Raw genomic sequence first — 12,096 nt, 5'->3', positions numbered from 1 at the left:
TGCGTTTAAACGATCTTCATCTAACACCGAAGGTCTTCCTGAACGTGGAGAGTCACTAACATCAAAACGATCCTCCTTAAAACGAAAAAAACCATTCTTTTGCCGTGCTCTATCTAACGGAATTATCCCAAAACACGGCGCAAATGTTTCTGGCTGACTCCGCTGCTGTCACCCCTCTAGAGAACTCAAACAGAAGAACATGTCCGATATGTTCAAATTCCTCCACTTGGCTCTCCATTTCCTAGCGTCCATAGCTCCAGTCACTATCCCCAAATGACAAAATGACAATATGTAAACTCAAATAGCAACGACAGTGAACTACAAAGAAAATGAGAATCGATAAATAAACCCATAGCAACCGCAATATCATTATGCAAACCAAAAAAGCTACGAACTTATGAACGAACTTAATACTGGTGGAAACCCTGGACGTTAGCCATATTATCCATGATCTACATCTACACATCTACATCTATACTCCGCGAGCCACCTTACGGTGTGTGGCGGAGGGTACTTATTGTACCACTATCTGATGCCCCCTTCCCTGTTCCATTCACGAATTGTGCGTGGGAAGAACGACTGCTTGTAAGTCTCCGTATTTGCTCTAATTTCTCGGATCTTTTCGTTGTGATCATTACGCGAGATATATGTGGGCGGTAGTAATATGTTGCCCATCTCTTCCCGGAATGTGCTCTCTCGTAATTTCGATAATAAACCTCTCCGTATTGCGTAACGCCTTTCTTGAAGTGTCTGCCACTGGAGCTTGTTCAGCATCTCCGTAACGCTCTCGCGCTGACTAAATGTCCCCATGACGAATCGCGCTGCTTTTCGCTGGATCATGTCTATCTCTTCTATTAATCCAACCTGGTAAGGGTCCCATACTGATGAGCAATACTCAAGAATCGGACGAACAAGCGTTTTGTAAGCTACTTCTTTCGTCGATGAGTCACATTTTCTTAGAATTCTTCCTATGAATCTCAACCTGGCGCCTGCTTTTCCCACTATTTGTTTTATGTGATCATTCCACTTCAGATCGCTCCGGATAGTAACTCCTAAGTATTTTACGGTCGTTACCGCTTCCAATGATTTACCACCTATGGCATAATCGTACTGGAATGGATTTCTGCCCCTATGTATGCGCATTATATTACATTTATCTACATTTAGGGAAAGCTGCCAGCTGTCGCACCATTCATTAATCCTCTGCAGGTCTTACTGGAGTACGTACGAGTCTTCTGATGTTGCTATTTTCTTGTAGACAACCGTGTCATCTGCAAATAGCCTCACGGAGCTACCGATGTTGTCAACTAAGTCATTTATGTATATTGTAAACAATAAAGGTCCTATCACGCTTCCTTGCGGTACTCCCGAAATTACCTCTACATCTGCAGATTTTGAACCGTTAAGAATGACATGTTGTGTTCTTTCTTCTAGGAAATCCTGAATCCAATCACAAACCTGGTCCGATATTCCGTAAGCACGTATTTTTTTCACTAAACGTAAGTGCGGAACCGTATCAAATGCCTTCCTGAAGTCCAGGAATACGGCATCAATCTGCTCGCCAGTGTCTACGGCACTGTGAATTTCTTGGGCAAATAGGGCGAGCTGGGTTTCACATGATCTCTGTTTGCGGAATCCATGTTGGTTATGATGAAGGAGATTTGTATTATCTAAGAACGTCATAATACGAGAACACAAAACATGTTCCATTATTCTACAACAGATTGACGTAAGTGAAATAGGCCTATAATTATTCGCATCTGATTTATGACCCTTCTTGAAAATGGGAACGACCTGTGCTTTCTTCCAGTCGCTAGGTACTTTACGTTCTTCCAGAGATCTACGATAAATTGCTGATAGAAAGGGGGCAAGTTCTTTAGCATAATCACTGTAGAATCTTAAGGGTATCTCGTCTGGTCCGGATGCTTTTCCGCTACTAAGTGATAGCAGTTGTTTTTCAATTCCGATATCGTTTATTTCAATATTTTCCATTTTGGCGTCCGTGCGACGGCTGAAGTCAGGGACCGTGTTACGATTTTCCGCAGTGAAACAGTTTCGGAACACTGAATTCAGTATTTCTGCCTTTCTTCGGTCGTCCTCTGTTTCGGTGCCATCGTGGTCAACGAGTGACTGAATAGGGGATTTAGATCCGCTTACCGATTTTACATATGACCAAAACTTTTTAGGGTTCTTGTTTAGATTGTTTGCCAATGTTTTATGTTCGAATTCGTTGAATGCTTCTCTCATTGCTCTCTTTACGCTCTTTTTCGCTTCGTTCAGCTTTTCCTTATCAGCTATGATTCGACTACTCTTAAACCTATGGTGAAGCTTTCTTTGTTTCCGTAGTACCTTTCGTACATGATTGTTATACCACGGTGGATCTTTCCCCTCGCTTTGGACCTTAGTCGGTACGAACTTATCTAAGGCGTACTGGACGATGTTTCTGAATTTTTTCCATTTTTGTTCCACATCCTCTTCCTCAGAAATGAACGTTTGATGGTGGTCACTCAGATATTCTGCGATTTGTGCCCTATCACTCTTGTTAAGCAAATAGATTTTCCTTCCTTTCTTGGCATTTCTTATTACACTTGTAGTCATTGATGCAACCACTGACTTATGATCACTGATACCCTCTTCTACATTCACGGAGTCGAAAAGTTCCGGTCTATTTGTTGCTATGAGGTCTAAAACGTTAGCTTCACGAGTTGGTTCTCTAACTATCTGCTCGAAGTAATTCTCGGACAAGGCAGTCAGGATAATGTCACAAGAGTCTCTGTCCCTGGCTCCAGTTCTGATTGTGTGACTATCCCATTCTATACCTGGTAGATTGAAGTCTCCCCCTATTACAATAGTATGATCACGAAACTTCTTCACGACGTTCTGCAGGTTCTCTCTGAGGCGCTCAACTACTACGGTTGCTGATGCAGGTGGCCTATAGAAGCATCCGACTATCATATCTGACCCACCTTTGATACTTAACTTAACCCAGATTATTTCACATTCGCATTCGCTAATAACTTCACTGGATATTATTGAATTCTTTACTGCTATAAATACTCCTCCACCATTGGCGTTTATCCTATCCTTGCGGTATATAATCCATTCTGTGTCTAGGATTTCGTTACTGTTCACTTCCGGTTTTAACCAACTTTCCGTTCCTAATACTATATGCGCACTATTTCCTTCAATAAGAGATACTAATTCAGGAACCTTGCCCTGGATACTCCTGCAGTTTACCAATATTACGTTAACTTTTCCTGTTTTTGGTCTCTGAGGACGGACGTTCTTTATCAACGATGATAATGTTCTCTCTGGTAAGCCGTCAGGTATTTTATCGTTTCGCCCAAGGGGGGGTCCCTCTAACCTAAAAAACCCCCGTGTGCACGCCACACGTACTCTGCTACCCTAGTAGCTGCTTCCGGTGTGTAGTGCACGCCTGACCTGTCTAGGGGGGCCCTACAGTTCTCCACCCAATAACGGAGGTCGATGAATTTGCAACCATTATAGTCGCAGAGTCGTCTGAGCCTCTGGTTTAGACCCTCCACACGGCTCCAAACCAGAGGACCGCGATCGACTCTGGGCACTATGCTGCAGATATTAAGCTCAGCTTGCACTCCGCGTGCGATGCTGGTTGTCTTCACCAAATCAGCCAGCCGCCGGAAGGAACCAAGGATGGCCTCAGAACCCAAGCGGCAGGCGTCATTCGTTCCGACATGTGCTACTATCTGCAGCCGGTCACACCCAGTGCGTTCAATAGCTGCCGGAAGGGCCTCCTCCACATTACGGACGAGACCCCCCGGCAAGCACACCGAGTGCACACTGGCATTCTTCCCCGACCTACCCGCTATTTTCCTGAGGGGCTCCATAACCCGCCTAACGTTGGAGCTCCCTATAACTAATAGGCCCGCCCTCTGTGACTGTCGGGACCTTGCCGGAGAATCGGCCACTGGCCCAACAGGCGAGGCATCCTGTGGTGGCTCGGAAACGATGTCATCACCACTAGGAAGCACCCCGTACCTGTTGGAAAGGGGTAAGGCAGCCGCCACGCGGCCAGATCCCACCTTCGCCTTTCGGCCAGGCACGCGCGAGCCCACCACTGTCCGCCATTCACCCTGGAGTGATGGCTGACCGGTAAGATGCTCACTGCCGGAAGACGCAGCGACATCAGGGGTTCCATGTGATTCCAAGGCCACCGAAGTAGGCATAGGTCTCACCACAGTTGCCCCAACGCCACTACGAGCCGACGCCTGCGCCTCGAGCTCGATGAGCCTAACAGACAAAGCCTCCACCTGTCCCCGAAGAGTGGCCAATTCTCCTTGCGTCCGCTCACAACAACCACAGTCCCTACACATGACTATGTTTACCCTACTCTATACGGTGACAAATTCCCAAGATAATCTTCTGGTGACCTATTGCAGTTTCTGTTTTCGATTAATATTAAAAATGAAATTCCTCCAGCTGTACTTGAGATTTCATATTTAGTTGGCTACTAGTTTCGACGTTGCCAAATAAATATGAAATTTTAAGTACAGCTGGAGGAGTTTCATTTTTAACGAAAAATATACCAGCTGTTGTCCCACCATCATCCAATTTAAATATGGATATACGGTTTTTGAGTTCACTGCCTAGGAAACCATGTCGGTAGGGACAAAAATTACGACCCAACGCATTGGTTAGCATCTCTGGTTACGCCTGTGCAATATTTTGATGTCTTCCGTCATACGATGTCGAAACAATAATCGAACGTACACATCAGTATTATTTGTCCATCAACATTGCAAAAATCACCACGATAATCTGATAAAGTAACTCAGTTGCAGGTTTAAGGGAAATAATTATGACTAAATGACAGCCGGCGTCTCTGGGCGAGTGGTTCCAGGCGCTTTAGTCCGGAAGCGCGCTGCTGCTACGGTCGCAGGTTCGAATCTTGCCTCGGCCGTGGATGTGTGAGATGTTCTTAGGTTAGTTAGTTCCAAATGCCTCTGGGAACTATGGGACTTAACATCTGAGGTCATCAGTCCCCTAGATATTAGAACTACTTAAACCTAACTAAGCTAAGGACATCACACACATCCATGCCCGAGGCAGGATTCGAACCTGCGACCGTAGCGGTCGCGCGGTTCCAGACTGAACCGCCTAGAACCGCTCGGCCACACCGGCCGGCGGTTAGTTAGGTTTAAGTAGTTCTAAGTCTCGGGGACTGATGACCTCAGAAGTTAAGCCCCATGGTGCTTAGAGGCATTTGAACCATTTGAACTAAATGACAATAGCATGAATACTGGTCTCTTGATGAGAAGCATACATGCGCCAGGAAGTTTCATCTTCTTTCTAAAATGCCTCACCAGATTCATGCTAGAACTGACACTGGAACAAGTGCTGAGTCACTTGCATAAAACACATGTGACTTTACTACATGGACGCTACACACACGGTCGCAGTGCACGAGTGGTGATTCACATCAGAAAAATAAAACCATAACAGAGGGGTCGGTCACAACGCTGGCCATACATCAGGCGCTATTTCCCGCGGCTGGCGGCGCCCCATCAGTCGCAGCTGACGCCAGCCGGGTGTTGGCAGGCCACCATAACGACCCCCTTATGCCGCGAGTGAGCTAACAAGTAGCCAGCGGGGAAGCAACAAGTAGGAAGCCGCGCGGCGGCGCGCAGGCGCACTGCCCTCCAGCTTACCCAGGTATCTGTTCCACTCGGCGAAGTCCCGGAACGCCGACTTGACGGTGGTCGTGGTCGTGGTGGTGGTGGTCGCGTGGGAGTACCCGCGGGGCGAGGCGCCCCTCACGGCGGCGGCCATGTCGCTCGCTGATGGACTGTGCTGCCCGCTCGCGCGCCCGCTAGGGATTGTCTGCGGTGGGCCCCGCCGGCGGGCCGCAGCACCTTGGCGCCGTGTTTTTCGCTAACCTAGTCTCGGCACGTGCCAACTGCTGAGTCGCGCCGCCCAGAATAGCCGCACTACAGCCGGGGGCTACCCCGCTGTATCGCCTCGCTTGTTGCTCTACGGCTCCCCCGCCGTTATTTCCGACGCTGCCGCGTCCCGTGACCACAGTAAATGCCGCTTCCTCCCTCCCCTTCGGACGGCGCACGACCTTCGGCGCACATACGCACGCTGACAGTTCGCTCTGACGCGCGTCTTTTAAAGAGCTCGAGGGACACGCCGATCAGTAGCCGCGGAGGTCCTGGCGCTAGCGGCCGATGCTTGCTTCTACGAGGCGCAGGTGTTGAGGCGTGTGCTATATAGTGACTCCCACAGAGACGGGTCGCCCACGGGCAGCGCCGTATACAGACACGGTCGGTCGCCCAGGTCAACTCCCACTGCTGCCTGCCACTCAGTTGGTTGTTCTGAAACGCACTGCCGCTGTATCGCTCCATTACGTATCCGACCTTTAAAAAACACAAGGTCGTTGGTTGGTCGCTCTCGAAGGGAAGAGTGGTTGGGAGACACAGAGGGAGTATTCAGTCGCCTAAATTCAAAGGCAGATTGGCACCACTGCCTTAGTTTCTTGTGCTCGAGGTGTCTCACTACGGAGTCCCCAAAACCGTGAGCTCATTTTTGGTGATTTGTGTTGTGCGGGCATTAGGTCGTAGTTCAAGGTTAGCTTCTGTGCCTTACATTTCATCATCAGAAGTTGTAAAGTGCAGGAGGAATAGTCAATATTCAAGGACATGACAGAAATTCTCATTTGAAACATCATATGGACATATGCCCTACTCCGAATGATTTCTGAGATAGGACTAGTAGCGCGCAAGTACGTATCCTACCGGCCCAACATCTTTGACGTTTTGTTCTAGCCCAACCTACCTCGTTCTTTCCAATCTCTTACTAGTTGTCCGTGCGATCTTCCCCTCACTGATTTCATTCCTATTGACAGGATGTGGTTCAAATGGCTCTGAACACTATGGTACTTAACATCTGAGGTCATCAGTTCCCTAGAACTTAGAAATACTTAAACCTAACTAACCTAAGGACATCACACACATCCATGCCCGAGGCAGGATTCGACCGCAGCGGTCGCGCGGTTCCAGACTGAAGCGCCTAGAACAGCTCGGTCACATCGGCCGGCCTACAGGACATCACACACATCCATGCCCGAGGCAGGATTCGACCGCAGCGGTCGCGCGGTTCCAGACTGAAGCGCCTAGAACAGCTCGGTCACATCGGCCGGCCTACAGGATGCGCACAGAACGGCTAGGACTTCAGCATGTGTAAGTAAGAAGACGCAATTTCAACCGCTCACGAGAAATTCGAGTTTGAAAATTTTTGGCATCCTAAGATGCTTTGTATGCGTCGGTAATATGCAATGAGTGCGCAGTCGTGCGAGTCAGCGCTTAGTTTCGTAGGTGCGAGACTCTGGAGCGAATCTCGCTGTTGGTACAACTACTTTTTGTGAATTATCTGCATCAATACTCGCTGCTATGCTTCGATGTGCGTGATACGCCTTGAAATTGTGTGATGACCGAGAACCGTTTATGAATGTAAACCAAATTAAAAAAAAACATGGACTTGCACAGACTCGGTGTTCCTTACGTCTGCTGTATGTCGCAATGCTTACTGCTTTCCATGTTTCTACGATCAGTATCGTCCTGATTCGTGGAGTGCTTAATAGGTTACACATTATATTTTTCACAAAAAACGTGGTCACAATAATATAAATAAAATGACTACACTTATTTGACTGAAAGTTCTCGTGTATCCATTTTTATTTCCAACCTCCTTAAGAACAAACAAACTTTTTCTCTTTTCATGTTAAAGATTAGGAAGAAAATAAATGAATGATTAGAGATTGACACAACACATTTCATGCTAATAATAAATCAGTTGTTAGAATTACGTGGGAATGAAAACTAAACTATAGGCGACAAGATTCGACCTCGCGCATATGAAACTCAAGTGCTTACTCGCTCGTCTGCGAATCCCGCAAACACTAGCGGCTCTACAAAGCCTATAATTTTCAAAGTCAAATTTCTCAAGAACTGTTGAACTTCCTGTTTACATGTGTTAAAGTCCTCGTCGTGCCCTACGTATCCAGTCAACATGAATCAAATCGGTTCGTACTGTCCCCTTGTTAGCTCGGGATGTCTTTATGCCGTTAAACGAAAACGCTGAACGTGCGTTTGTCCATGGTGTGTTGCGAGTGAAGTAGTGGGAGGGATTGAGAGTTTAGTCTATCAGAGAGAAGCGTCGGATAACTGCGTTTGTACATGCGCTGTCTACAATGCCACACATCTACACTAATGAAGAATATGCACCTATGGTGTATGTGTACGGCTTCTGCGACAGTGGTGCTGTTGCTGTCGAAGAATATCGTCGGACCTTCCCGACACGTCGAATTCCTGGTCGCAGAGTCTTTAGCAGAGTTTTCAGCACATTGCGTGGAACAGGTGTTCTTCCAAGTTCCCATTTTTCTTCTGAACGTGTAGTTGTTGAACTACAACCTGTGCAAGAGCAGCAACACATCGTTGAAATGGTGCAGCGTAGTCCTACTACCAGCAAATGGTGACTTTCTGCACGTGTCAATGTCCCACAAACAAGCGTATGCCGAACTTAACATGTGGACAACTTGTACCTATTTCATATAATGCGTGCACACAATCTTGGCGGCAATGCCACACGACTTGAATTTTGTCCTGGTTAAATAGTAATGGACATTTGCTTCCGTCAATAATATTCACTAATGAAGCCACGTTTACACGGAATGGAATCGACAACACGAGTAATAATCATCGCTGGTTGCAGGAAAATCCACGTGCTACAGTGGAAACCAATAAGTTCATTTTTCGATCAACGTTTGGTGCGAAATGATCGGTAACGTACTGATAGGTCCAGCCGCTTTTGAAGAGGGAACGGCGGGACAGAATTACTTGCAATTTTTTTTTTGTTGAAACTTTGTGCTTTGAAAACCTTGAGAAAGTTACTTCAGGCTCGCGGACTGCAGTATACTTCCAGCATGACGAAGCCACTCCACATTTTACCACAAGTGTGAAGGAAAATCTCGACTGCATTTAGCCTAATTGCTGCATTGCCGTGGTAGTTCAATCAACTGTCCATCAAGATTAGATTTTTGTTTCTAGCGTCATATGAAGTCTGAGGCGTATAAAGGAAAGGCGAAGACGTGAGATGAGCTGCTTGGTCTCATCACAGACGCTGCTGTCCTCATTACGGAACATGCAGAGGCACTCTCACAAGTAATACATGTTCTCCCAAGAGTGCACATTCGTACATTTATTGTGAACTGTACAACTGGTGTAATGTGACACGAGCCATAATGCTCAGAGGTGAATATGTTAAGAATCCGTATTTTTTAAACTGGCACTTTGTGTAATGCATGTTGTAATGATTACTAACTAGGGCGTATGTATAAACCTGACAACGTAACAGAAAATAATTAATGATGTAAATTAAATGCGCATTGAAAACCGTTCGAAATAGGGCATATGTCCATACCAAGCTTTTTGTTTCAAATTGCTGCTGTCATATCCCTGCATACTGACCGTTCCTCCTGGGACTAATCTAAAACTACTGTATAGCCTTTGTAGCGTCATTGGGAGACGGTTCTTGGACTAAGGCCTAAGGCGCACGTAACAAAAATCAACAGGAATGCAAATACCGACGGTGAAAGCCAGCACTATATATATATATATATATATATATCCACCGTCTGGCAGTAGGCTGGCAGTAGGAGGAGTATTCAGAGACTTTGAGTTATACTTTAGAGGAAATAAAGCTGATACCTTGAAGATTAGCGATGGCGTCAGTCCTTCTCTCCATACTGACCCTTCAATGCGGCCCATTTTTCACGACGATGGGTGACTTGGCGGTGATCTTGGATGAAAAAGTCTACATTTTGGCTGTTTAACAAACGGTCCACCTCGACATCAGCTCGTCGCCATTCTCCAAATTCCATCCACGAAATGCCTTCGTCATCCGACGGAAAGAGAAGAACTCCCTAGGGACGATGTCACGAGAATAGAGGTAAAATCTGGTAGTCCAGAGAAGCAGCATGCATGGCTACGTTGTGCCGCACTTTCTTGGACAGCTTCCAGGACGCTTCGTCTGTGCCGTCTCCTGTAAACTCGTCAGGACATTTCAGTAGTAGGTCCCTGTGAGTGGCGGCTCATAACGATAGTCTGTTGGCATAACTCAGCGTAAGCCCCAAAAACTACCCTGCAACACTCGCCCGATGATAGCTAGGGTTTCGACTTTTTCGGCGGTGAAGAAGCGACGTGTTTCTACAAGTTCATCTGCATAAATACTCCGCATGCCACAGCACGGTGCGTGGCGAAGGATACCCTGTACCACTACTTGTCATTTCCTCTCATGTTCCACTCGCAAATAGAATGAGGACAAGCGACTGTCTGTATGCCTCCGTATGAGCCCTAATTTCTCGTATCTTACCTTCGTGGTACTTACGCGCAGTGTATCTTAGCGGCAGTCAGCTTCAAATCCCGGTCCTGTAAATTTTCTCTGTAGTCTTTCACGAAAAGAAGTCGTCTTCCCTCCCGCGATTCCCACTTGAGTTCCCGAAGCATCTCTGTAGCACTTACGTGTCGTTCGAACCTACCGGTAACAAATCTAGCAGCCCGCCTCTGATTTGCTCTGATGTCTTCCTTCAATCCGACCTGGTATGGATCCCAAACGCTCGAGCAGTACTCAAGAATAGGTCGCACCAGCGTCCTACGTGCGGTCTGCTTTGCAGGTGAACCACTCTTTCATAACATTCTCTCAATAAACCGAGGTCGACCATTCGCCTTCCCTACCACAGGCCTCACGCGCTAGTTCCACCTCAAATCACTTTGCAACATTATGCCCAGCTATTTAAACGACTTGACTGTGTCGAGCAGAGCAGGACACTAGTACTGCTGTATCCAAACATTACAGGTTTGATCTTCCTACTCGTCCGCATTAACTTATATTGTTCCACATTTAGGGCTAGCTGCCTCTCATCACATCAACTGGAAATGTCGTCTAAGTCATTCAACTTCTATACGTTACCATACACCACGGCATCATCAGCAAACAATCGCAGATTGCTCCCCACGCTGTCAGCCAAATCATGTATATAGAGAACAACAGTGGTCCTATCACACTTCCCTGCGGTACTCCTGCCGGTACCCTTGTCTCTGAGGAACTCTCGCCGTCGAGGACAACGTTCTGGGTTCTGTTATTTAAGAACTCTTCTAGCCAATCACATATCTGTGAACTTATTCCATCCTCTCGTACTTTCGTTAACATCCTGCAACGGGCCACCGTGTCAAATGCTTTCCGGACATCTAGAAATATACACTCCTGGAAATTGAAATAAGAACACCGTGAATTCATTGTCCCAGGAAGGGGAAACTTTATTGACACATTCCTGGGGTCAGATACATCACATGATCACACTGACAGAACCACAGGCACATAGACACAGGCAACAGAGCATGCACAATGTCGGCACTAGTACAGTGTATATCCACCTTTCGCAGCAATGCAGGCTGCTATTCTCCCATGGAGACGATCGTAGAGATGCTGGATGTAGTCCTGTGGAACGGCTTGCCATGCCATTTCCACCTGGCGCCTCAGTTGGACCAGCGTTCGTGCTGGACGTGCAGACCGCGTGAGACGACGCTTCATCCAGTCCCAAACATGCTCAATGGGGGACAGATCCGGAGATCTTGCTGGCCAGGGTAGTTGACTTACACCTTCTAGAGCACGTTGGGTGGCACGAGATACATGCGGACGTGCATTGTCCTGTTGGAACAGCAAGTTCCCTTGCCGGTCTAGGAATGGTAGAACGATGGGTTCGATGACGGTTTGGATGTACCGTGCACTATTCAGTGTCCCCTCGACGATCACCAGTGGTGTACGGCCAGTGTAGGAGATCGCTCCCGACACCATGATGCCGGGTGTTGGCCCTGTGTGCCTCGGTCGTATGCAGTCCTGATTGTGGCGCTCACCTGCACGGCGCCAAACACGCATACGACCATCATTGGCACCAAGGCAGAAGCGACTCTCATCGCTGAAGACGACACGTCTCCATTCGTCCCTCCATTCACGCCTGTCGCGACACCACTGGAGGCGGGCTGCACGATGTTGGGGCGTGAG

General features: G+C 47.4%; 1 protein-coding gene across 5 annotated transcripts in view; it reads right to left on the bottom strand.

Annotated features, from left to right (window-relative positions):
- The window catches only part of LOC126251359 (leupaxin), a 507,262-nt gene that overhangs the window by 249,706 nt on the left and 245,460 nt on the right, over positions 1-12,096 (bottom strand). Inside the window, exon 1 of one of the 5 annotated variants that reach the window (XM_049951739.1) lies at positions 5,688-5,850. The exons of 3 other annotated variants lie outside the window; for them this stretch is intronic. In XM_049951739.1, the coding sequence (XP_049807696.1) occupies positions 5,688-5,808 (121 nt within the window). In that variant the 5' untranslated portion in view covers positions 5,809-5,850. Of the gene's footprint in view, positions 1-5,687; positions 5,851-12,096 lie in introns of those variants that run through there. One more of the 5 variants, XM_049951781.1, reaches the window with a different exon arrangement.

This window comes from Schistocerca nitens, chromosome 1 (genome assembly GCF_023898315.1).
Source record: "Schistocerca nitens isolate TAMUIC-IGC-003100 chromosome 1, iqSchNite1.1, whole genome shotgun sequence".
NCBI lineage: Eukaryota > Metazoa > Arthropoda > Insecta > Orthoptera > Acrididae > Schistocerca > Schistocerca nitens.
The sequence above is the reverse complement of the archived record's forward strand: the minus strand, read 5'-3'. Positions and strand labels throughout refer to the sequence as shown.